General features: G+C 33.7%; 3 protein-coding genes and 1 long non-coding RNA gene across 5 annotated transcripts; 2 read left to right on the top strand and 2 right to left on the bottom strand.

The window, feature by feature from the left end:
• The first annotated feature begins 598 nt into the window (after nucleotides 1–598).
• LOC121731607 (solute carrier family 22 member 1) lies at nucleotides 599–10,444 on the top strand. 2 transcript variants are annotated; one of them, XM_042121124.1, is made up of 8 exons: nucleotides 599–836; nucleotides 2,868–2,947; nucleotides 3,328–3,487; nucleotides 3,581–3,907; nucleotides 8,823–8,972; nucleotides 9,294–9,511; nucleotides 9,635–9,834; nucleotides 10,225–10,444. In XM_042121124.1, exons 1-8 carry the CDS (start codon nucleotides 619–621, stop codon nucleotides 10,438–10,440), a joined length of 1,569 nt encoding a protein of 522 aa, XP_041977058.1. In that variant the 5' UTR covers nucleotides 599–618; the 3' UTR covers nucleotides 10,441–10,444. The 2 variants fall into 2 exon arrangements, with proteins under 2 accessions (XP_041977058.1, XP_041977057.1); XM_042121123.1 differs by having other exon boundaries at nucleotides 8,823–9,044.
• Nucleotides 10,445–16,597: 6,153 nt separating this feature from the next.
• Nucleotides 16,598–17,094, bottom strand: LOC121731610. Its single transcript, XR_006036261.1, has 2 exons — nucleotides 16,962–17,094; nucleotides 16,598–16,879 (listed from the first exon to the last, which is right to left on the bottom strand). It is a non-coding gene; the product is annotated as an uncharacterized LOC121731610 (long non-coding RNA).
• A 442-nt stretch (nucleotides 17,095–17,536) lies between these two features.
• On the top strand, nucleotides 17,537–18,888 carry LOC121731609 (BTB/POZ domain-containing adapter for CUL3-mediated RhoA degradation protein 3). The gene is made up of 3 exons (XM_042121126.1): nucleotides 17,537–17,874; nucleotides 17,947–18,206; nucleotides 18,306–18,888. The coding sequence occupies exons 1-3, from the start codon at nucleotides 17,709–17,711 to the stop codon at nucleotides 18,756–18,758; spliced, it is 879 nt and encodes a 292-aa protein (XP_041977060.1). The 5' UTR covers nucleotides 17,537–17,708; the 3' UTR covers nucleotides 18,759–18,888.
• A 1,989-nt stretch (nucleotides 18,889–20,877) lies between these two features.
• On the bottom strand, nucleotides 20,878–22,214 carry LOC121731608 (INO80 complex subunit B). Its single transcript, XM_042121125.1, has 3 exons — nucleotides 22,016–22,214; nucleotides 21,596–21,945; nucleotides 20,878–21,469 (listed from the first exon to the last, which is right to left on the bottom strand). The coding sequence occupies exons 1-3, from the start codon at nucleotides 22,065–22,067 to the stop codon at nucleotides 20,933–20,935; spliced, it is 939 nt and encodes a 312-aa protein (XP_041977059.1). The 5' UTR covers nucleotides 22,068–22,214; the 3' UTR covers nucleotides 20,878–20,932.
• Between the last annotated feature and the right edge of the window lie 5,558 nt (nucleotides 22,215–27,772).

Below are 27,772 nucleotides of genomic sequence, written 5' to 3'. Positions count from 1 at the left end.
GCTGTCCCGGTGAACTTCGTGTCACTTTAAAACCTTCCCTGGACTTCAAGGATTATTTTAAGACTAAAATTAGCATAATCGGTTCAGCCGTTATCGAGTTATAGCGTTACTAACACAATAATTGGAAATTCATTTTTATATATAGATATGCATTACGGGAAGACTTTGTTCGTTTTTGGAGGTGGTTTCATAAGAAAAATTGTTATAAATTGCATAACGAATCGAATGTTATACAAATATATATTTATAAATTTTATTTAAAAAATTGACTTGACTATCTAACTTTGAAGGCTCATAAAAATTACATAAGTGTTATTTTATTGAAAAAATCTGTTAATCTTTTACCTTATCATCATCTTTATTATGCAAAAGCAATAATTGGATACCGGTTTAGATACATTTAATATAGCATACCTTCATACAAAAGTCATAAGTATCAATGTTGTTATCGGCATGAGAGAGCTACATAAGCCTTGTTGATAGTTGATAAATGATAGGCGTAAAACAAATTAGCTCAACGATAATATTTAGTCAAATAATGATAACTGTCTGATTTTATAATTCACTAATTTACCCATTGATAACATGTGCTACAGTTAGAGAAGTAGGGTGCAAACGATGGATTCAGTTTACGATCGCGCCCTTGTGGAAATAGGAAATAACAATAGGTACCAAAAACAGTACGATATTCTTTATAATGTCGGCCTGGTGCTACTATGGAGCATGGTATACACAAACATTATATTGTGCCTTACAATTGTTCCGCATATGTGCAAAATACCCGATAATTCTGAAAACATTACTGAATACTCATGGAAACAAAAAAATATACCCACGTAAGTCTGTATAATATACATATTATAATTTAAGCCAAACGTAATGTAGGCGTCATCAAAGAAGTTCCACGGCAAAACTGAGAATTAATTTAATTCGCCGTCAGATTTTGATAGATCTCTCAGCTTACTCAAGATTCAATATCTTATTACTTAACTAATCCGAATGAAAACCACTCTATAATATATTATTATACATCATACATGACCCGTTAAGGTAAAATAAGTCGGTAAAATTAATGTAATGAACTATACATCATACAGCTGACAATATTAAACAACGCGATCGCATTCCTTCTTTTCAACTCTATACAATGTGTCTTGACACCAGTGTCCGTGCCTTGAACGTAATGTTATAATATTATGGCATTTTTATCGACGAATTCGCTTGATAAAAAATGCCATATTATATGATTACATTCAAGGCTCGGAAACTGGTGTCGGGACACATTGTATGTGTGTGTAGAAATTAGTACACAATAAAAATACATATTATCAAAATATTTAAAACTACGAGTAACTACATCAAATGTATGTATGTACGATTTTTAACCCCCGACCAAAAAGAGGGGTGTTATAAGTTTGACGTGTCTGTCCGTCTGTCTGTCTGTGGCATCGTAGCATCCAAAGGGGTGGACCAATTTTGATCTAGTTTTTTTGTTTGAAAGCTGACATGATCGAGAGTATTCTTAGCTATAGTTCATCATCATCAGCCTGCTCATTGCTGAAATATCACGGTTTATCATGAACCAAAATCAAAAATCAAAATCAAAATTGTTTTATTTCTGAATAAAATAAATATTCAGAATGTCCTACATGATGCCTACCACCGGTTCGGGAACTAACCCGGCGAGAAGAACCGGCGTAAGAAACTCGCACGGGGCCCACTTTTTTACCAAAAAAAGTGAGAAATTAATCTTTTAAAATAAAGTTTACAATTTTGTAACTAAATATTATATACAATATCCACATACATAATTGTAAATCCTATAATAATGAAAAAGTAGCCTTGCAAGAAGCCATCCTACTCTCAAGGTGTGCCATCGTTTATGAAATCATTGACCTTATAATAGGCTTTGGCACACAAACGTTCTTTAACTACTTTTTTAAATTTATTAATGGAAAGATTTTGAACGTTTTCTGGAATTTTGTTGTAAAGGCGTATACGCCTTTACAACAATCCTTTAAAAGATTTACTGACTTTACTAAGTCTGATCACCGGCATCTAGCTTGTGCTTATTTCTAGTATTCCTAGAGTGAATGTCACTTTTAACTACTTATATTTTTTCTAATAAATATATATTACATTATCCAAAATGTATTGAGAAGCAACAGTTAGAATACCAATTTCTTTAAATTTATATCTCAGAGATTCTAAAGCAGACATTTTATAACTAGAACGTATGGCTCGCTTCTGCAGCACAAATATTGTATTAATGTCGGCAGCGTTTCCCCATCCGATAGGCCGATTAGCAACTTGCAGTCGTTCGATGGGTTTTATATTTTGCATTCTGGTTCATGACACTTATGAATATTAAAGCTTTTTGGCGGTTTTTTTTAATTTCTTAATTTATCCATTCTTACAGTAAATAATAGAACTTAAGTATAAAATGTCTAAATAGTGTGTTAGTGTAAACACCGTTATCCTTGAAACCATCAAATGAGCCCATCAAAAAGAACACCTTTTTCTATGAGAACAATACTTGTATGGGTATGAAGACGGATTTCTTGAGTTCCCAGCATTGTTTACATAGAAAATGTTGTTCATTTTGACGGGCTCATTTGGTGGTTTCAAGGATAACGGTGTTTACATTAACATCTTATATACTTATAGAGTTAAGTCAGTACAATTATTGCTTAAAATTATCATGTTTATTACATAGGAAAGAATGAATGTTATCAGGCATAATTCGCGAATTAAAGGAAAAATATTTTTTAAGTATTTATGTCTGCCACATCGTTTCGTCATCAAACCAATAAATTCACAAAATTCTTTGCTGCATTTTCATTTTTGTCTTTATTTTATTTTTACAGATATATTGATATAGCAGGAGAAGTTCATTTTGATAGTTGTTTACTATTTACTTCGACAGATAATCATAACCATACAAAAGGTGAGCATTATTTTATGGTTGCTTCTCAGGGTAATTTGCGATAGTATAATACTAATTAATACATTAATTTTAAATCTACAAACAATTACGTAAACATTGGAATAATAATATTTATTGTTGTTAAATGATTTAATAAACCTAATAAATACTTTGTTCATATCTATCTATATAAATATACATAAATTTATTTTAAAATTTGTTACTTATGCTAAATCTCAAGAACGGCTGAACCGATAATTCTAATTTCAGTTTTAAAATGTTTGTGGAAGTCCAGGAAAGGTTTATATTTGGAGAAAAGTGATACGTAGTTCAACAGGTCATCTAACATAGTAAATAATATTACTTAATTATTTTTTTATGTGATTAAACACTTATTTCAGATTGTAACGATTTCGTTTATGATAAAACTTGGTACGAATCGACTGTAAGCACAGAGAACAACTGGGTTTGTGGAAACGAATTGTACGTTGCTAATATCTTGAGCTTCAGTAAAATAGGTGAAACCCTTGGATCCATTGTCTTTGGATGGCTAGGCGATGCGTTAGTATCAAAATAGTAGCAACTAGCATCTGATATAATAATATTATTATTATTGTCTCTAAAACTATTAATATATTTTATTTACCTTTGTAGGTGGGGTCGTCGGCCAACGTTACTGCTATCTTTATTTATGATTATAGCTGGTAGATTTTTGTCTTTGATAGGTAAAAACTCGTATATTATATTTATGATAGGGTGCATTATATCTGCTTTTCCGTCCTGGTCAGTGCCCCAATCAGCGTCATTAATATCTGTAGAATTTTCATCGTCTTCAAGAAGAACTGTAATAACCACGCTACGTTTTGCATCGTACAGCATTGGGATGGCATTGATGGCCTTAATCTTTTGGGGATTACGGGATTGGAAATTACTACTTATAGCAACCACAGCATCTTTAATGCCATATTTATTTTTATGCTGGTAAGTGATAAACACAAATCAATATATAATTTTGTCTAGGTACTTATTATCCTCTTACCGTGACGCAGGATTGTGAGGCTAATAATTATGTTTGTGGATACCGCCATACCTTAATCCTAATAATGAACCGAATTTAGCATTCTGTTAGACCTTAGACATAATTAAAACCGACTTCCAAGGTAAAAACAATAATAACATCCTTATAATATGAACTAAAAAGTATTAAATAATTTTTCCTATCTAATAGTGCCTTTATCCGAATTCGGCTAAACCTCAATTATTTCTGTACTCAATCTTCATCATTTTGAAGTCGGTACCAGATAGCTGAATCTTTAGTTCTCTGACAGAATATTTGAAACTTTTGGAACTGGCACCGACTTCAAAATTATAAAGATTGATAATATATTTAATGTTGTTTCAAATGTATTTTGATACAACATTAAGTATATTTTTTTTGTATTAAAATCGCTTTGAAATGTACCAAATAAATAAGGACATAACGTGATGACTGATGATATTTTATGGTGTTGGGTGCATATTGTATCAATATACAACCATGTGAGTTGTGACATTAGTGACCCTGATATGGTAGTGATGATGATGATGATGATGATGATGAATGTAATTTGCATAGTATTTTTTATTTTGCATAGAATTTCAGTTCTTAACTGAGAATATTCTGATTTGTGTAACACGGCATTATGTAAAATAGATTTTCCATCTAAATTACATAAATGTTGCGATTCGATTTGTGTCAATGAAGATCATAAACATATTATAAACTCCATGTACAATGACATTAAGTCTATATTAATTAAAGCATCGGAGGCTACCAAAAGTGCTAAGAAGGTTAAGAAAAAGGGTTACATAGTGGGTTGGAATAGACATATACGGGACTCTCACAGGAATGCACGGCTTAGTTATCTCACTTGGGTATCACACGGTAGACCTAGAACAGGACATTTGTATCTGAGTATGTGTGAAGCACGTAAAACTTTTAAGAAGAGACTAAAGTGGTGTCAAGATCACTCTGATCAAATTAAAATGGACATACTGGCAGAAAAACACCGGGCCAAAGATTTTAAGGGTTTTTGGAAGCAAACGAGTTACTTAAATACTAGGCCGAGCATTCCTGTAAGTGTGGGAAATGTAGTAGGTGAATGTAATATTGCAAATATGTTTAAAGATATGTTTACGATTACACCTCTAACATGTAAAACAGATTCTTTGTCTAAGCCTGTGTCGCAGCCAGGTAAAACATATTATCGTTTCACTGCTAGTGATGTAAGAGGTGTGATAAAAAAGATGAGAAGTGGAAAGTCGCCTGGCTACGATGGGCTAACAATTGAGCATCTGCGTTATGCTGGTGTGCACTTGTCCAGGGTTTTGAGCATGTTCTTCAATTTCTGTATCGGTCATTCCTATCTACCGAGTGACATGACAAGAACAGTAGTCATACCTATAATTAAGAATAAAAACGGGGACCCATCTGACAAGAACAACTATAGGCCAATATCACTAGCCACTATAATGGCGAGAGTTCTGGATGGTCTTCTAAACGCGTGTCTGGAGAAACATCTTCAAATTAATGACTCACAATTTGGTTTCAGACCCAACTTGTCAACAGAATCGGCTGTTCTGTGCCTAAAGCAGACAGTCAGATACTACACGGACCGGAAGACTCCAGTTTACGCGTGTTTTCTAGACCTATCCAGGGCATTCGACCTAGTCTCCTATGATGTTCTGTGGCATAAGCTCATAACGGAGACTGATTTACCGACTGAGCTTATCTCTCTTATGAAGTACTGGTACAATACACAGGTCAACACAGTCAGATGGGTCAACGCTCACAGTCACGGCTATTATTTAAAGTGTGGGGTGAGACAGGGCGGGGTCACCTCTCCAAGTCTCTTCAATTTATTCGTCAACCAGCTGATCGGGGAGCTGAACAGTGCCATGGTCGGATGCTCAATTGACGGAAGAATGATTAATAATATTAGTTATGCAGACGACATGGTTCTGTTGAGCCCGTCGGTAGCTGCGCTGAGGAAACTGGTCGGAATTTGTGAAAGGTACACGCTGACTTATGGACTAAAGTATAATGCCACTAAAAGTGTCGTCATGCTGTGTAAAGCCGGTACTAAAACCCCTGCAAGCATTCCGTCCGTCAGTCTGTGTGGGGTAACACTTACGAGAGTGTATAAGTTTAAATACCTCGGTCACATACTGACGGACGAATTGCGGGATGATGAAGATTTGGAGAGGTAAAGGAGAGCGTTGGCAGTCCGCTGCAATATGCTGGCCCGTAGATTTGCACGCTGTACAAATGACATAAAATTGCTCCTGTTTAAAAGCTTCTGCCAATCGTTTTACACATGCAGTCTATGGATCAGGTTTACGCGGCGGGCTTATAACGCTCTCCGAATCCAGTACAATGACGCGCTGAGGATACTGCTGGGAAAGCCACGGGATTGTAGCGCATCCACGATGTTTGCACAGGCTAGAATTGATGATTTCTTTGCCATAATTCGTAAAAGAACATCATCTACAATGGTAAGACTTAGAAATAGTACCAACAGTATCCTCAGAACGTTGGCTGGAAAAATTGACAGCCCGTTTCAAAAATACTGGACAAGCACCTCAGTAGTAATAAGAAATAGGTTAAAGTAATTTACTAACAAATACTAACTCTTAATTATTATTATTGTATACTAACCAAGCTACTAACACATCTGTTGTTATTTTTTATTTTTTTGTTTTGTAAGTGTAACTGTTAGGCTACATTATGGGCTATTTGGTCTGAAATAAAGATAAATTAAATTAAATTAAATTAAATTAAATTAAATTAAATTAAATTAAAATTAAATTAAATTTAAAACAACGCCTAAACCCCCAAACTTGTATCTATAAGGAATCCGGAGTTCTCTTAGTATCTTCGGAACCATAGTATACCTTGGTGCAAAATCTTGCGTTTTGGTAGCATATGCTTAGGATGCTTCTCATAAAACCAAAATCACCATATGTTTCTATATAAATTTTGAGGAGTTCCCTCGATTACTTATGGATCCTATCATCAGATCACCACTTTTGTGAAAATGGGACCAAATTGGAAAGAAACTTAATATAACAAAACAAAAATTTTGAAAATCGGTTCACAAACGGCGGAGTAGTGGTCGAACATACAAAAATAAAAAAAATATCCACAGCCGAATATATAACCTCCTCGTTTTTAGGAAGTCGGTTAAAAAAGAAATATTTTTTTTTTTTGTAAGATAATTAAAATATTATGACATACATCCAAACTAAATTATAAATGCAAATGCGTGTCAGACGTCAGTCACCTTCTATTAGGCTTTAGATTTTAGAAGTTGAACCGATTTATATGTAATTTGATGTTACAGTTTACAGTCTGGAAAAATGTACAGTTCATACACACGATGAATGAATTTCGACGTAACGAAATTGTGCGAAATATTATACAAGTTATAATGCTGAACCGTGAACGCCACCGTGGTCCAGTGGCTTATAGCGTGGCTTTTGACTCGGATGTTGTGGGGTCGATTCCCGCGTTGAAAACAATAATTTCCAAGTTTGGTTAGGACAATGCAGGCTGATCACTGATCAGTTAGTGATCACCTTATTATCTGACAAGATGATCCAAAAAATCGGTCCAGCGCCTGATCTCTCACCAGCCATGTCAGTCGTCCGTCCTACTGGGTTATGAGAATAAATGAATAGAGAATGCTCTTGTGTAGTGCGTACACACTTGGGTACTATAAAATACTCCTGCGTAACTGGCCTGGTTTCTATGAAATCGGCCACCGTCACTGAAACCGGTGTGGAAGTTATTATATTTTAGCTTATGAGTTGTGACATAATTATTAAATATTTTTATTTAATGCGGACTGGGTTAGGTAAAAAGGGTAAAATCTAATACAATTCTCGTGTCACAATGTTAGATAGCGTACTCCTCCGAAACGGCTTTACTGATTTCAATCAAATATAATTATGCATATTCAATGGGTCTGAGAATCGGCTACTGGATACTTTGATAAGTGCATTTGTTGAATAAATAATAGTAAATTATTACAACTCGAGACTAACGGCGACCATTGTTTGTGCGACGGGATAGCGATGGACGTTGCCATGGTGACATACTTATTTAGTCACTTCAATAAATTAATACGGGCGAAATACTTTATATGGCAAAAAAACTTTTGCCGGGACAGCTAGTTACTCTATAAAAATTTGAGGGATTCGTCCAATTTTCATAGGTGTGGGAGTTATATTTTTGCTATGATGCGGACTGGGTAAGGCGAAAAGGGTAAAATTACTCTATAAAAATTAGAGAGATTTGTCCAATTTTCATGTTTACTACATATGCATTGACGAATGTTATATGATAATTCTTCTTGTACGTCGAGTTTTGAAATTTAGAAAAAATCTCGCATAAGTATCTACATTAGAATATTGATGCTATAATTATATATTTTATTATTTTGACTACGATAAGAACTTTAATTACATATCAACCACATGTAATTAAATTAATGTAACTTGTAGTACTTTCAAGTGATCTAGACACGCGCTAGCGTGTCAAGCCAAGTTCAGTCTGTTCAAGTAAAACAGAACTGGCGAGCAGCACCGTGTGTAATATTACACGAACCATTTGCAGTCATCATATAATAAAGACAGACACAAAGACAACTTTCGTATGGATAATATTTGTATGGATGGATTATACCTAATTAGTTTTGACCAGAAAATATTAAATAGATATTATAGGACTGAGTGAGAACTAAGCCAGGTTATTGTAGGGTTACATTAGGTCAAAACCTTATTCTGTATGACGTGCAGTTTGATGAGTATTACATTGTGTACGTTAATAAAACATATAGTACTCTGAAACTTTCAGGAAACTCATAGAGTCACCCCGCTGGCTGCATACAAGAGGAAGGAACAAAGAATGTGTTAGAGCATTGAAGCTGATAGCTGAAAAAAATAGAATGAACTTGACTGCTGAAACAGAAGCTGAATTGCTTATGAGTATTCCGGACGTAGATAAGTCAGTTAATCCGCTAATATTGTTCGCTGGCAAAAGACTGGCGCTGATTACCATCTTACAGATTATATTGTGGTTTGTGATGTTTTATTAGATTCAGCTAGGTATATTATGTACACACAACATACATATAATATTATTATCTTAATTCTTAGATCTGAACAAATATCGTGAGGGAGCTAGGATCGTAATAATACTCGTTTGGGCTCATTAATATAAAAAATATTATGCCAATCTCATTGAGTGAGGCTGCTGTCCTAGTTTTTGTAAAATTGCTATCGTGTTTAAATAAAGAGTTTTTATTTAATGTATGATTAATTGCAGGGCATGTATTACTTTAAATTATACCGTTCTGGTTCTGAGGGCAGGCGAAAAATCAGATGGAAATCCATTTGTAAACTTTGCGTGGCAATGTGTAGTTGAGGTGCCCTCCAATTTTATTGGCGCTTGGCTAGCTGATAGTATTGGTAGGAGAAAGACGGGTGCCATATCAAACTTGATAACGGCTGCTATGTGGGCAATTATTCTATTGCGAGATACAAGTGAGTGCAAAAAAGTCTTAATCATATTAATCATAGAGTTTAGAAGAAGACCAAAAGTATATCCTGATTCCTCTGACAAGGTTTTCAATCACTGCATTAATTTATTTTAATTTTATGTTTTAGCTTCTATTTCCCTGATTCGTCATTGGTTGTTTAGCAGCATTATAGTGATTATTGGGCGTTTATCAATTTTTGTGTCCTATTATGCTCTTAGTCTCTTTAGTATAGAGCTTTATCCCACCGGCTTGCGGCAAACAGGAATGGCTTATGGAAATATTATTTCAAGCTGCGCCTCCGCTGTAGCTCCTTACATTTTATTTATGGTTAGTTATGTTATCTTAAATTTTATTGTTTACGAGCTTTTGCCCGTGGCTTCGCTCGCGTTAAAAAGTATTATTATATACAAACTTTCATCCCCTATTTGAACCCCTTGGGGTTGGAATTTATCAAAATTCTTTATTAGCGGATGCCTACGACATAACATCTACCCGCATGCCAAATTTCAGCCCGATCCGTCCAGTGGCTTGGGCTGTGCGTTGATAGATCACTATGTCAATCAGTCAGTCAGTCACCTTTGAGTTTTATATATACATTTTAATTTCCTTTTGGATATTAGTGTCTACCAGGCTAATACGAGTATTACTGACGTATAACGTATCCCAATAATTATTACAATGTTATTTTTTATTTTAACCAAACTTTTTGCATTTCAGGGTAGAAGGTATGATATTCGAGTACCAGCAATAATATTAACTATAGCTTCTATAATTGCCGTTGCATCGTCTCTATTGCTACCTGAAACGTTGAATGTAAAGTTGCCAGAAACATTGGAGGAAGCTCAAAACTTCGGAAAAAGAAGTAAAGCATACGAACCTACAGATATTCAAGCAAAAGATAACTTACTACCTCTTCAAGAGATTAAAAAATAATTTAATTTTAGTATTACTTGTGAGTTGTGTGAAGAAAAAGTAAGGTATAAAGTACCTAAAACCTGTAGGGAGTAGATCATAGAATTATATTTAGAGTATGAACCTAGTGATAAGGTGCTCGTCCACCGGATCGGAACCGGAATGTACGCAGTGGACGGATTTGTTACTTTATGTTGATTTTATATGTACTGCGTGTACTGGAACGTCATTTCTGCGCCTGACAAATTGACGCTGCTCCGTCTGCACCGTACGCTTCGATTCCGATGGACACGCACCTATAATGTTATGCTTAACAATTTCGATATACCTACCGTAAGAAATCTGTGATATTCAACGGGAACTACCGTTTTTTTGCTCACTAGTTGGCGCAACTGTCAACTTAGGTCCGAAGTATAGCTATCAAAGTCGAATTTATAATAATCTAGAATCCCATTTATTTATTAAATATAATTTAAATAATATCTCCTTTACTTTTGCTATTTTTTTCAATAACTGAATATTTTTTAATACGATTATTATTTCTTTTTTTAATTTCGCTCTCAAAGCATTTACATTGATCGTCAAATAATACTTTTTGGGATAATTTTACGAAGAGGATCCCCTTTCAACAGGTAAATTTCTATAATAATTTCTGTCACGAAGATCGCTATAAATAATACAAAATAGACTTTTTTGAACCTCGCGCGACACTAGTGACTAGCGCCCCGACTAGTGGCAAATTCACACGTGGTAGCCCCCATTGGAAAAATATATTATAATATTATAAGTAAATAAAGCCCGTCACAGACTTAGCTATAATATATATTAATATACCGTAATATAATATATATTATAGTTGCTACCAGAAATATATATTATAGCTGAGTGTGCGGTCACGCGAAAATTAGTATAGAAAATATATAGTAATATGCCTAGCTATAAAAATATCAATATATATTATAGCTAAGTCCGGGCTTAATATAAAAACTAAGTAGGTTAGTTATTTTCAGTTTTTAATTTCGTGCGTACCAATACAATAATAATAATATAATAAAATAATAATAATGCGTTCTTTATTAAAGCACAAATACTTAGAGCATGTCAAGTATATTCTTATGTATCAAATTGCGGTTCGAGGACGGCGTATCTATACTAATATAATAGGTTGCACAGTGCACACTAATAAGTTCAAGATCGCTGGTTTCTCCATTCTTATATAATAATTTTGTGAGCTAACATACTTCCCAGAGGCAAAAATAAATTTAAAATGATTAATTAAATTGATCAACCAGGATAATTTAGGTTATTCTTTTTTATTGGCTAAAAGCTTTATGGCTAAGAATCTCACTAAAAATACCGATGTCTAGAAGCTACAATTTAAAAAAAACGATAAGCCACTGTCACTTGATTTGTCATAAATTAAAATGTGTTTTTTTCGGGAGTGGCGGGAAAAGTAGAAAATTTTTCAGCACTGAAAATTTAATTTGATTTTTATTGTTAAAAGTTGCATAATTGTAGGATATTTGTCGTATTGTATATATTTTTTAATTGTATATAATTATTTCTTCGTATTGTTGGTAAGTTTTTTAATTATATAAAAGTCCCTTCACGGGACCAGGCGCGCCGCGATGTCTCAGCGGCCGTCCAAACGGAAGAAGAAGAGACCAATATCGTCTAGTCCGGTGGATGATCAGGCTGAGTCGAGTAGCTCTGAACAGTCTGAGCCCACAGAGGAATTTAGCAAATATGCTCCTTATAGAGTAAATGATTACAGCCGTCGCTATCCAGAGGACAGCGCAGCTGGATTTGAATTTGTAGTCTTCGTGGAAAGCACAGGTGAAACTCCTATAGGTACTCGCGACCTCATGGGTTTAAGTCGTATTTTCCAACAATCGATTAAGGGAATATCTTTCTTGAGAAAAATTAATAAATTCAAAGTTGGAGTCTATTTTAATCGGCCGAACTTAGCTAACGCATTTCTTGAAAATACTACTTTTTTACGAGACCAAAATTTAAAAGCAAGCATTCCAGCTGGTAGCACGGAGTTGACTGGTGTCATCAACTCCGTACCGACCGAAATGTCCAATCAAAAAATTTATAAAGCAATTTCGAGTAGTACAAAAAGGGTAATATGTGTACGTAGAATAATGAGAAAAGCTAAGGTTAACAACAGCTTTGAGCTGCAACCAACGCAATCAGTGGCAATTACATTTTCGTGCTCTACATCATTGCCTGAATATGTTTTAATAAATATGTGGCGATTTCCTGTTACGACATATATTCCACCAGTGAAACAGTGTTATAAATGTTTAAGATACGGTCATTTAGCAAAGTTTTGTAAGAATGCAGAGCGTTGCTCGATATGTGCCGAGGCTCACAATTATAAAAACTGTACTCAAAGCCCAGATAAAGCTGTTTGCGTACATTGCAAAGGTAGCCATTTATCTATATCTGGAGAATGTAGAGTTAAAAAAATGAAAATAGAAGAAAATAAAAAAAAGTATACAACTACATCATATGCAGACCTTTTTAATAATAAATTACAAAATTTCCCTTCATTGAATGAAAACACAAATAGTAAAGACTTATTAAATGTACTTCTCTCAAATAAAAACGCACTTACGTTACTCACAGAATGTTTAATTAAAGCTATTACTCTGAACAAGACTCAAAATGCAAGCATAAACTCACAGCTTCTTTCAGAAACAATAAAAGAAACTATAAAAGAAAAAAATAACAATCTTTCACATTCTCTGCCCAAGTAAATATTATGCAATGGAACAGTCAAAGCTTGCCAAGTAATAAATATGAACTACAAAAATTTCTATTAGATAATTCCATCCACATTTGTATAATTAGTGAAACGTGGCTCAAACCACATATCACATTTAACATGAAAGGATACTCTATTGTGAGAAATGACTGTGGTAATAATCACAATGGAGTAGCCATATTAATTCATAACACTATAGTCTATAACAAAATTAATACATTTTATGATGATTCTTTACAAAATATTGTTGTTCAGATTCAAATTTTTCAGAAACAAATTTCGATTGTAAGTTTTTACAGCCCAGGAAGCTGTACTCCTGAATTTAATAAGAAAAAATTTAATGATTTAATACACACTATTCCGAAACCGATAATTTTGGCTGGAGACTTTAACGCGCATCATACTTTATGGGGTTGCGGTAAAGTTGACGCGCGAGGGAGAGATATTGTTGATGTCGCTGATGAGAATGATTTGGTTCTCTTGAATGATGGACGTCCAACCACTGTAGGGTCGCATAGATGGAAGCCAAATGCACTAGATTTGACTTTTGTTTCGGCGTCGTTAGCATTATTTTGTGAATGGCAAGTTTCTTCAGACTCGTTAGGTAGTTATCATTTACCAACTCTGACAACATTGAATCTTTCTCCATCATTCTCTCCCCATAGTAACTTGTCACAGACATTTGAAAGTTTTCCTCTTCACACGAATCTGAAAACAGTAAATTGGGATTTGTATGAAAAAACTGTTAATCAGAAATTAAAAAAATTTCAAATTGAAACATGCGATTTAATCGACAGTTATAATAGATTCTGTGCGCTTATAATTCAAACTGTTGATAAATGTGGCACATTTATCAACGGTTTGAATAAGCCTAAGTTCTGCACCCCAACTGCTAATTCTGTTTCTCAAAGTTCTGCCTGTAGTAACGTTAAAAAAAAAGTTAAAATTCCATTAGTATGGTGGAATGAAAAATGTTCCAAGGCTGTACATGATTGTCGTCAAGCCTATGCGCGGTTTAAAGCGAATTGTTGTATTGAAACTTTTGTCGAATTTAAGCGTCTTCAGGCGCATAAAAAATGCGTATTGAAACAAGAGCGAAGACTTTCTTGGGAAAACTTTTGTAAATCTGTTAGTAGATTAACTCCTATGAGCCAAATTTGGATGAAAATAAAAAAATTCAACCGAAGTTATACACCTAGAAGTAGTTTCATTGATAGTGAATGGATATTACAGTTTTTAAATAAATATACTCCAGATACAGTACCAAATAATTATAAGAACAGTAATTCCAATGTGACAACATCTCCAAATTCTTTTTTAGTAGATAGTTTTACATTTGAAGAGCTGAAAGCAGCCATAAAATCTCGTAAAGATTCTGCTTGTGGTCTAGATTGTTTATCTTACAAAATGTTTAAATTGTTAGACACCAAAAATATGAAGTTGTTCCTTAATCTATTAAATTCATTGTGGTGCCATTCCATGATTCCTGAACAGTGGAAAACAGATTGTCTCGTTCCAATATTAAAACCCGGAAAGGATATAAATGTTGCAGATTCATATAGACCTATAACTTTAAGTTCTTGTGTTGGCAAAATATTTGAACAGCTTATTAAACAGCGATTGGAATTTTTTATAGAAAGAAATCATATTTTACCTAGTAATCAGTTCGGTTTTCGGCGTGGCCGTTCGGCTAGAGAGAGCTTGAGTCATTTTTGTTTGGACATTCACAATGCTCTGTCTTGTAATTCAATATTGGTTGGTATTTTCTTTGATGTTGTTGGCGCATATAATAATGTCAATTTGGAAAAACTTTCAACTATTTTAACTTCTTTACAATTACCTGAAAAATTGGTAAATTGGGTGTATCATTTTCTTAGTGGTCGTAAATTATATGTGAAATTTGAAAATAAACTGATTGGTCCAAGGTATTCCTACAAAGGAATAAGTCAAGGTGGAATTCTCAGTCCTTTACTATTTATTTTGTATATACATAAGTTAAATATTGTCTTAGGTCAAAACATTACTAACCTACAGTTTGTAGATGACTTAACTATATATTGTACTGCAGACAAGTTGTCTGCAGCTATTGAAAATCTCAGAGTTGCTCTCCTCGGCCTTAAGGCCTATTATGATGATCTGGGCTTGGACATCAGCTCTGAAAAAAGCAAAGTTTTAGTTTTTTCAAAAAAACCTAGCAAAACAACAAACATTGTCCTACAATATGGAGATAGTATGTTAGCAGTTGACAAAACTGTTAGATTCTTAGGTGTGATTTTTCAGAACTCCTTCAAATTTAATAAATATATTGATTACTTAGCAAACAGGGCTTTAAAGGCTTGCAATATATTAAAGTCTTTAGCAGGCACATATTGGGGAGCTGATCCAAAAATTTTATTAATTCTTTACAAGGCTATTGTAAGAAGCCATTTTGAATATGGTTATGTATGCTTTGCTTCTATTCCACATTTTGTTGATAGACTAGATAAAGTTCAAAATAGGTGCTTACGGATTGTGCTTGGTGCGATGTGTTCCACACCCATAATATCAATGCAGGTTGAATGTAACATCCCTCCTTTGAAAATTCGCTTTAAATATTTAATATACAGGTTTTTGTTGAGAATTTCATCCATTAAAAATCATCCTCTTCTTGTAAAATTGCAGAGTGGTTCTTCTTCCTCTATTTTATTACATTACCTACCTGAAATTGTAAAAATAAAGCAAGACTATAACTTATATGAAAGTGACTTATGGCCTTGCTATATGAGCACATTTAGCTCTAAATATTTTCCACTAAAAATTGTAATTGATAATTCTTTGAAGTGCAAAGAAGATGTCTACCTTTTACTAAGTAACCTAGTTGGTTATCAACAAGTCTATACTGATGGTTCAAAGACTTCTGAGGCGGTATCAGCAGCCATATATATTAAACAGGATAAGAAAGGATATGGTATTAGGCTTCCAAATTTAACAAGTATTTTTACTGCTGAGTGTTTAGCAGTTCTGTCTGCATTAGAGTATATTGAAACTCAAGTTTATGATAAATGGATTATAGTGTCCGATAGTCTTAGCGTTCTTCAAAACTTAAATAACCCCAAATTTTGTGCTACAACTAACTATATTATCCATGATATTAGAGAAAAATATACAAAATTAACAACATTAAACAAAAAAAATATAGTTTTAGTCTGGTCACCGTCACATATTGGTGTTAAGGGAAATGAACAAGCTGATTTTTTAGCAAGAGCTATAACTACTTGTTCTCAGGAGCATTGTATTAAAAACATATGTCTTCCAGAATCTGACGTTTTAGTCAAAATAAAAGAAACCTTTAAAATCGAATTTACAAATTTTTGGAAACAGACCATGGAAACCAAAGGAAAATGGTATTCTAAGATTAAACAGGAGTTGTCAGTCCCATGGTTTACTAAAGGTGTTTCATTTCATGACAGGAAATTTTATTCTACTATTTGCCGTCTTAGACTTGGTCACTGTCGATTTAATGCTCATCTTCATAGATTGAATATATTGTCTTCACCCGTTTGTAATTACTGTAATCATTCTGAACAAACCTTGGATCACATTTTCTTTACTTGTAACAGTTTTACTCTTCAAAGATTTATTTTTATTAATCACTTGATGGATATCTTTAAAACTGCTGAAGCCATCCCGCACTCCCTTCAGCAGCTTCTGAAAACACCCGATTGTTATAAGCCAATATATGAGTACGTCCTTTCTACCATTGGTGATATATAATTAAATAGGTACTCACCAGTCATTACCTATATACCTTGAGATTGTATATAGTAACACAGAGATAGTTCTCTGTAACGGTTATGTGTTGTAAATTTCCTAATTATATATAAGTACTTTGTGGTTGTAAATAATTCTCTTTTATATTTGCTTTTCATCTCGTTTTTCTTAGTTTTAGTAATAAAATATTATTTAATGTACTTATCTTTGAACTGTTTATTAGCAGACTTTTTAGCCTTTTTAGGCATCTGTCAAGAGTCAAGACCACGTCAAGACAATGAAGACAATGACCAATGACGACAATATGTCAAATTGAAGAAGGGACAGTATTAATTAAACAAAACAATACTATCAAAACATGAGAAATGGCTTCGGCCTGATGAAAACTCTATTTCAGATGGTTAATATAAAAGAATTGGCTTCGGCCTTCACTATCATTCATTAAATAGAGAAAACATAGAAATGGCTGTATGGGCAACGCTCCCTTTGCCTGTCCCGACCGGGACGAATTAACAAAAAAAAAAAAAAAAAATTAAAATGTCATTAAAAATGTCATATGTCAAATAGCAAATCTGAGACAAAATGAAAAATCAATGAATAATTATTGATATTTGATTGTTACAAATTATATTGTAATATTATTGATAGAATATTAAAAAACATAACATTAACTATGTGGTCGGGTGTGTAAGGTTAAAATTTAAAAAGTTTGTATCAAATACCTAACATTCGTAATAAACAGTGGGATCGCTTATCGTTTTCTAAAATGTCGGGCGATCACAAAACATTAATAAAAGGCAGTCCATCGCAATATGTGAAGCTAAACGTAGGTGGAACTCTGTTTTACACCACTATTGGCACATTAACAAAAAGCGATAACATGTTGCGCACAATGTTCAGCGGAAGGATGGAGGTACTCACAGATTCGGAAGGTATGAATAATTTCCTTTTTCGTACACTTAACTAAGACGGTAATAGGTTTTTAAAACTGAGTTTTTTTTCAGGGTGGATACTAATCGATAGATGCGGTAAACATTTTGGAACCATATTGAACTATCTACGTGACGGAACTGTCGCCCTGCCCGACAGCTACCGCGAGATAATGGAGCTGCTCGCGGAGGCCAAATACTTCCTCATAGAGGAGCTCACGGAATCTTGCCAACAAGCACTGACCAAAAAGGAGCGGGAAGCCGAGCCGATTTGTAGAGTGCCATTGATCACATCACCTAAGGAGGAGCAACTGCTGATTATGTCAACTTCAAAGGTGAGCTTAACCTATCAAAATTGCCTCCATGATATATCATTATTCTTATAAAATTAAAAAAATCTATTTTTAAAAAAATGCACGTTTATATTATTTCAGCCTGTTGTAAAGCTGCTTATCAATCGACACAACAACAAATATTCCTATACAAACACTTCTGATGACAATTTGCTGAAAAACATTGAATTATTTGATAAACTGTCCCTGAGATTTAGTGGGCGAGTGCTGTTCATCAAAGATGTGATCGGTTCAAATGAGATCTGCTGCTGGACATTCTTTGGACACGGAAAGAAATGTGCTGAAGTTTGCTGCACTTCTATTGTATATGCCACGGACAAGAAACATACCAAAGTCGAGTTTCCTGAAGCCAGAATATATGAAGAAACACTGGGTATACTTCTGTACGAGAGCAGGAATGGTCCAGATCAAGATTTGATTCAGGCGACCTCATCTAGAGGTGCTGTGGGTGGTCTGTCGTGCACCAGTGATGAGGAGGAGGAGCGCTCCGGGCTCGCCCGCCTGAGGTCAAATAAACAGAATAATCAATCTTAGCGGTTACAGTCGGGCTTGGCACGCCTTCGAAGTTCCAAGAGGACAAATGTTTGATACCAGGTCCCCTTTTGTATTCTACCATTCTGCTGGGTACCCTGCTTTGGTATCACTAATTAAATAATCTTTGACTTTCCTACAATACTTTACAAGTTTTTGAATGGAAGAGAAAGAAACCTAATGAGTATGCGATTGACATTTCTGTGAATGTGGTGGACTATTAGTACCTATATATCTACTGTGAATGTATGAATGTGCAATATCATTGTGGTAACTGCAACATATCTAAAAATCCCAAGTTTGAAGTATAAAACTAGTATTTTGAATTTATCAACAATAGTATGTAGTTATATAATATTGCATGTAGTTTCACTTGCATGTATAAACAATTTGAATCTACAGTATTTCTAACAGAAACCGTATTAAAAAAATAGTCTTTAATGTGTTGAATGTGTGTTCTTATAATGTCTATTCTTCCTAGAGTCTGTAGGATATATTATTGATTATAAGAGTTGTGTAGTAAAATGTGGCTACAAAACACTTATGTAATAAACTATCTTTATAATACAATGTGTCCCATTCAATTATTATTGTATGTCTAAAAGAATATTGCAATTATAATAATGATTATCTTTAATATATTTAATAGCTATTAATAATAATAAAAAAAAAACTATGAAATGTTAATGCTAGCTCAAACATTTTGCCAAATTGATGTTGTGTTTAGAATTAAAATATGTACATGTGCAAATATTATGAATTCATAAGTTTTATCTGAAATTTGATATTATAACATCATATAAGCATTAGATAATATATCAACTATGCAAGTATTAAGGTAAACGCAGACCTGGCTGTGCCGTATACATCACATTCCCTGCAAGTACTGCGGGCAGTGGGCACAATGTCAAATAATAATTAATTCCGCGTCTGTGGTGCACTTTGTTTCTTCTTATACAAATTAATTGTAGTATACAATAATTTCAGGTATAAATTAGTAATTCACAATATATGTGGCCAAGTCAATGGAATAGCTCACTTTTTAATGTATTTCATAGTCATGAGAAACAAGTAACTATGTTCTTAGATTGTACTTTAATAGTTGTAACCAAAAAGTCTAGTCATAAATTCCTTGGTCGAGGGTGAATACTTGTGTAGGGTTGTCAGGTATGCAAATATAGAAGTATTACAATCCTTAAAACCAAATTAATGCTACTGAAACTAGAATTTATTATCAGGTGCAAGATGGTGTGCAACCATTCTAAAAGGATGGTGCATGCATGTTCAAAATTCAAGCTATTCACTTGATTGTAATTTGTAAGTTCAATAATATGCTAAAGATTCATTTCATCAATGACTGTTAAAGTTAATGCTCAAATTAGTATCATGTTACCTCATTAGTTTTTCATATGAATGAAAGAGAAGATATGACATTCAAGCTGTTAACACTAACATCACTAACAGATGTTGGTGAAATTGGGCCAATATTACAACATACCTGACAATGCTGAATTGTATACTAAGACCATTTTATGGAGGCTGACTTTATTTAGGATGAATACATGTAATAATAATAATAATCAACACATTCTTAATCCTAATTTTTAAGTTAAATAATAAAATGAGACGCACAGTAATTATGTAGTTAAAATTAAATATTTATGATTGATTTCTATACAGGGTAACTATAAAACTAAGATGATCAGACAAGCTATTCATATTCTGCACTTATTAGGAGATTGTGAAAGGGGCTCTTAAAAAGTAAAATGATAATATTATATGAATTTCATATAAATAGATAAAAACTTAAAATTGGTACCTATTTACCTGCTACAATTTTTCTAGGAGCAGTCCTGTTAGATGCTTATTTTTCTGTTCTTCATATTTCTGTACAATGTAAATGATGAATGGTTCACTATAATTGATGTATTAAAAATAAATTATAGCCCTGGCTATATAAAATTTATTATTGTTTTATTTGCTAATTAACCTTAACATTAAGTTGAAATTAAATTCTGCTTATACATATAAGGGATTACCCAGATTTGTACTAATTACACATAAAAGCTAGATTTTTAGCTAGATTACAGACTAAAGTATCATACTTCTTAACCAAATGTCTGGAGGGATAAATAATGTTTAATTAAGTTTAATTAAGATATTTTTATTAACAGGTATTAAACACACAGCAAGTTTTTCTTATAACATTCTAAGCCACATAAAGGAATTCCAGTCTTTGAACAATTGTATTTTTTTATATTTTTACATCCGTGGACACCACACCTTGCAGGAGGTGGTGCAACTCTGGGAGGCTGACTCCGTATAGGGAAGTCCACACCAGGTGGCAGTGAAAGTGATATTTCATTTTGACTATTTTTATACACTATCATTGGTTCTAGTTTTTTCTGGGGCTTTCCTTTCTGATTATTCTTTAGATTTTTGGACTCCTGCTTTTTAAGAAGACGGTCCATGGTCTTCTTTTTGTCTTTCTCCCTTTTTTCATCGGCTAACTGTTTGCGTTTTTGCGATTTTAGAGCTGCCTTCTGAAGAGCTTCCGCTGTCATAACTTTTTCTTTATATCCAGAAGGAAGTGCAAGTAGTACTTCTCCACCTGGACTGGTCTCTTTATCTGTGCCCCTTTCATACATGGCCCTCTGCCTTGCTGTCATCATTTTGGGATCTTTAGGTTTTATTTTTTTTAGTTCCTCATCAACCTGGAAAGTTTGCAGAAAGTTTTAGTAAAAGAAATAGTAGTAAAAGTTAGGTAATAAATAGAAATATTGGTATGAAGAACCTCAAAACAAGCATTAAATTAATTGATGAACAAAATAATTGGCAACCTCTTCAAGTTTTCCTGATTTGATGGCATCTAACCATCGTTCCTCTTCACTTGAAGTTCCACTGTCTCGACCCTTGGTTTTCTTCTTTTTAGAACTGGCTTTAGGAGGTGTGCTGGAGGACGATCCCGGTAAAGGTTTGCGAGTGTCGGACAAGGTTTTAATGTTCTGTGCTTTGAGCATATCTGCTGCAGAAGTGCCTGGCATCTCTTTTTTTGTTTTAATTTTGTATGGTTTGTCCATAACGTCTTCGTAAGAGACGTCGATAGACGTATCACTATCGTATTCGTCATGTCTTCGCTTCTTGTGCTTTTTATGCTTGTGCCGCTTGTGTTTCTTTTGGGGAGTAGTATCTGAAATAATGTAGGTTCTTTAGTTATTATTTTATTATAGTTTATATAAAAATCCTTGTTATAGACTTACCAATAACTATTTCATCTTCACTAGTACTTTGTTCGCGTTGTCTTCGAACCATATTGCGGTTATTTGTATGAGATGAGCAATCTGTTATTGCCGCCCAATCTTTAATGGTTGTCTATTATCATAATCTAATTTTAAATAATAAAATAAAAATAAAATGTGCAAATTCGATAGTGCAAATTATTTACGGAGATTTTGTTTATTTTCGTAATTTTGACAGTAAAATGACTTTGACATTATTTTTCTTATTATGGCACTTTGGCTATTTAACCATGGCCAGTGTCGAATATAAATATGGCGGGAAAACAATATTCTATAATACAATTTTCAGCTTCGTTTTTCTATATTGTCAGGTCTAAAGTCTAGTCAAAGTCTAAGTAAAAGTCAATACAGTTAAGAAGTCAAGTCGGTTGATTCAGTAAAGTGGTAGACGCTTTGCTGACACTTTCGATGGAGTTTTGGAGGGAACACAAAATAGCACGTTTCTAGATATTGCATCACTTTCCTACACTTGTGCACGATAACGAATATCCAATGGTTAATATCTTATATCCTACCAATATTACGCAATAAAATCAAAAAATCAAAATCAAAATTGTTTTATTTCTGAATAAAAAAATAAATATTTTCAGAATGTCCTTAGATAATGCCTACCTATGTTACATGATGCCTACCACCAAAAACTCAGTTAACACAATTTTAGGAAAAAACTTGAGAGGTGTCAAGGGACACCCGAATGGAACGAAGTTATTTCTTATGTTCAAAAACCTGTTTACATAATAATATTATAATTAAACAATCAAAAATTATTTAAAAAACGCCATCTATTAACGCCCAAGAATACTTACAAAGCGCTGTTTATTTAATAAAAACGCCATCTAGTTGACGCAAAGGAATACTTACTAATAACGCCCTCTGCCCCTAACATGCAGGTACTAATAAAAAAGTGTCGAATGCAAATTATTTACGGAGATTTTGTTTATTTTCGTAATTTTGACAGTAAAATGACTTTGACATTATTTTTCTTATTATGGCACTTTGGCTATTTAACCATGCCCAGTGTCGAATATAAATATGGAGGGAAAACAATATTCTATAATACAATTTTCAGCTTCGTTTTTCTATATTGTCAGGTCTAAAGTCTAGTCAAAGTCTAAGTAAAAGTCAATACAGTTAAGAAGTCAAGTCGGTTGATTCAGTAAATTGGTAGACGCTTTGCTGAAACTTTCGATGGAGTTTTGGAGGGAACACAAAATAGCACGTTTCTAGATATTGCATCACTTTCCTACACTTGTGCACGATAACGAATATCCAATGGTTAATATCTTATATCCTACCAATATTACACAATAAAATCAAAAAATCAAAATCAAAATTGTTTTATTTCTGAATAAAAAAATAAATATTTTCAGAATGTCCTTAGATAATGCCTACCTATGTTACATGATGCCTACCACCAAAAACTCAGTTAATACAATTTTAGGAAAAAACTTGAGAGGTGTCAAGGGACACCCGAATGGAACGAAGTTATTTCTTATGTTCAAAAACCTGTTTACATAATAATATTATAATTATACACTCAAAAATTATTAAAAAAACGCCATCTATTAACGCCCAAGAATACTTACAAAGCGCTGTTTATTTAATAAAAACGCCATCTAGTTGACGCAAAGGAATACTTACTAATAAAAAAGTGTCGAGGTCAAATCAAGGTCAGACATCGTTCTGTCTAGCCTTCAGATTTACGCCGAACGCGCGCTAGGGAACTCCGTTCCAATAATACAAAAACACATTACACAACATCACTCTTTCACATTCCCGGCAAAATTCCTACAGTGTGACTTTTTTTTTGTTTAAGAAGCAAAAGATCATAATATTTTGTTGAGTTAAAAAATAGGGTTCCGGGACCCTTATAAAGTCGCTCTGTCCACCTATGCGCCTATCTGTCCATCGACATAACTTCGAGTATTATCATTTATCAGTATGTTTTATTACCTGTAAACAATGGGATAAAACTTGATAAAACTATAATAAATTATTTATGTTGAATAACTAATGAGCTGTAAGTCGCTAACCAATAACCATCCCGATCTTGGGCAGCCGGTAGCTCATATACAAGGTGTAAAAAAACTAAGTGATAATACTTTAGGGTGTGTATTGTGTTCTTTGCAGAGAGTTAGTTAACTGTGAAAGTGCAGCGCTCAAAGAACAACATTTTTTTGTGATTTGTATGGGCAAGCGCCCCAGCGTCACGAGTTTTCCCATACAGAAGTGAAAAAAATGCTCTTTCAGCGCTGCTACTTTTATAGTGAACTATACACATGGTATTGATACGCACCTTTAAGTTTTATCACGCAATTTTTTTACACCCTGTAAGCTGTAGTATTATTGGCTGATTCTCCAAACCGCAAAATTTAGTTGTCCGGACGTATAAACTACCCGCAGAGTTACATAATATGTAGACCTTTGTATTTTTTTTATAATAATATAAGGTGTGATCTAATTGGGCCACTTAGGTTCTGTAGAAAAACTTAATGGTAAATATAATTAAAATAAATTTAAAGGTCGAAAAATTGATTCCCTGGACGTGTCCTGTCCCCAGAATGCACTATAAATTCCCAAACAAATCCCACAAATACGATGAAATTATAATTTCAAAGTAAATAAATCATAAGAGTATAAACAAAATATTTATAAAACAATTATTATATATAAACGTATATATCGTTATATAAATAAAAAAAGTCATTTTAAGATTTGTCCTAGCTCACATAGTGATTCCCTATACGCTTCACTTGGAGGCTCGTACCTCCCTAGTTATAAGAAGCACGTGATTGCGGGTGCGCAGGGCGAGAGGTTCGGTAGCCCTCTAAACATTATGGAAGGAGGTCACACAATTCGTTGCTCCGTTTCCGAGTTACAAAGGAAAATATCTGATTCCCTCAACCTTGGTTCCTTACACAATTAATTCCCTATTCGCTAATTACAATGACATTTCCAAAGTTAAGTTTGCTTAGACACGATGTAAACGACGATAATGAGAATGCTTTTTAGTTAGACTATTTATTGTTTAACCTACATGCACAGTTTTTGTACATCTCAGGAAAAACTAACTTTTTATTGATTCCCTCTTCATACATTTTGATGATTCCCTGGGTATTTTAAGTAGGGAATCAAAATATTTTACATTTATTTATCTAATTGGTACATATCTGTTTATTTTTATTAAAATAAATTACATTATCTTCATATACTGATACAAATAAATGACACCAATAAGTAAAATATATATAAAAATTTTTTTTCTTAAAGTCAAAATATTTCAAATAAATTCATTTTCCATTCATTGTATTTGGTTTTAACGAACAAGTTTAGTTTGTAGACAATTTTATACATGTTTATATTTAAATTGAACATGTTTATTTTGCTGAAAAAGCTTTTTTCTATTAGCTTTGTTGATTTCCTAGGTTAGAAAAATTTAAATCAAAATATCTTCTAAAATTGTGAAGTGAAAAAGGGCCCAAATAGATAATTATTTTTGTAATTCACTTAAGAATAATATGCGGTTATTGATTTTAAAAAATATGCAGAAATAAAAATGTACGAGGGAATCAACTAAATAATCCAAATCCGGAGAAATGCCCTATTCTATCCGCTACCCGCCTTCAACGGCTTCAAGTCGTCATACTTTAAGCTGCGGGCGCTATATCATACATAATCATAGTAGTAGTCTATACCTGTAAAATATAAGTAAGTACCTACTTAATTATTATTTAAAACTAGCTGTTGCCCGCGACTTCGTCCGCGTCAGCAAAGTGTGATAACAAAGATAATAAAAAAGATAAAAAAAAACCCTTGGTTCATTTATAAAAAAAGTGAAATAATCCTCCTCCTTTTCGGAAGTCGGTTAAAAAGTAGCCTAAGTTATTCCTTACTACATCAGCTATGTGCCTAAAAAAGTCACTTCAAAATCGCTCCAGCCATTTCAGAGATTAGCCGGAACAAACAGACAGACAGACAGACATACAGACAAAAATTGTAAAAAATGTTGTTTTGGTGTATGTACCCTATATACATTCATGTGCATTTAGTAAAAAACGGTTCTTTCAATATTACAAACAGACACTCCAATTTTATTTATATGTATAGACTTGCTGTTGCCCGCGACTTCGTCCGCGTTAACATAGTTATTACTTATCAAAGATGGATAGTTTTCCCTTTTTTGTGGTTCCTTATACAAAGGGTAAAAACGGGACCCTATTTAAGCAAACGTCAAACGCAAACGTCAATAAACTTTCATGTTTCTAATTTAGGAAATGACGGAATTTCCAACCCCCTTTGGGGGTAGAATTACCAGAAACGCATAAATACGTATCCATTCATTTTTAAGCAGTAGCACAAAAATAAAGTTTCATGTTTCTAACTCAAGAAATGACGGACTTTCATTCAAAGTTTCAACCCCAATTTCACCCCCTTGGGGGTAGAATTTCCAAAAACACTTAAATACGTATCCATTATTTTTTAATCAGTAACTCAAAAATAAACTTTCATGTTTCTAACCGGACTTTCATTCAAACTTTCAACCCCTATTTCAACCCCTTCGGGGTAAAATTTTCACAATTCCTTCCTTAGTGGGTGTCTACTTAATAAAACAACCCTACTCACCAAATTTCGTTGCTGTAACTTTAACAGTTTTTGCTCAGCAATGATGAATCAGTCAGTCAGTCAGTCAGTCAGGACATGTAATTTTATAAGTATAGATCAATAGGTTTTTCATACTTATTTTCAACCCTTATTCCACCCCTTTAGGGGTAGGTTTTTCGGAAATCCTTAAATATGTATCTTTTTGTTTTTAATCAGTAGCCCAATAATAAAGCTTCATGTTTCTAACTCAAGAAATAACGGACTTTCATTCACACTTTCAACACCTATTTCAGCCCCTTGGGGGTAGAATTTCCAGAAACGCTTAAACACGTATCCATTAATATTTAATCATTAGCCTAAAAATAAAGTTTCATGTTTCTAACTCAAGAAATAACGGACTTTCATTCACACTTTCAGCCCCTATTTCACCCCCTTGGTGGTAGAATTTCCAGAAACGCTTAAACATGTATCCATTAATATTTAATCATTAACCTAAAAATAAAGTTTCATGTTTCTAACTCAAGAAGTAACGGACTTTCATTCACACTTTCTGTTGCCGCCAGTGATAAGCAGCAACGATTAGGTGCGAAGAAAGTTAGTTTCGACTGAGTTTCTACTGCAGAGATAGTAATTTTTGGGAGAGAGAAATAATACGTCTAGCCTCAGTGATAGAAATTTAGCGTATATTCAAATTTTACAAATGTCAAGGATAACGGGAAATTTGGGGAACAATTAGCCAATCAGCGACCTTGACGTACGCGCGTAAATTTTAACGTTCCCGAATCGATCAGCTGATTGGCGTAGGTATATTAACGTTTTTACCTACTAGCCGTCTTTACTCTATGACACGCACAGATTATAATACCCAACACTTTCATTCTCACTTTCAACCCCAATTTCACCCCCTTGGGGGTAGAATTTCCAAAAACGCTCAAATACGTATTCATTCATTTTTAATCCGTAACTCAAAAATAAAGTTTCATGTTCCTAACTTAAGAAATGACGGACTTTCATTCAGACTTTTAACCCCTATTTCACCCCCTTCGGGGTAAAATTTTCAAAATTCCTTCCTTAGTGGGTGTCTTCTTAATAAAACAACCCTACCTACCAAATTTC

The sequence above is a fragment of the Aricia agestis genome, chromosome 11, assembly GCF_905147365.1.
Source record: "Aricia agestis chromosome 11, ilAriAges1.1, whole genome shotgun sequence".
NCBI lineage: Eukaryota > Metazoa > Arthropoda > Insecta > Lepidoptera > Lycaenidae > Aricia > Aricia agestis.
Note: the sequence above shows the minus strand (reverse complement) of the source record. Positions and strands in the feature narration are given on the sequence as shown.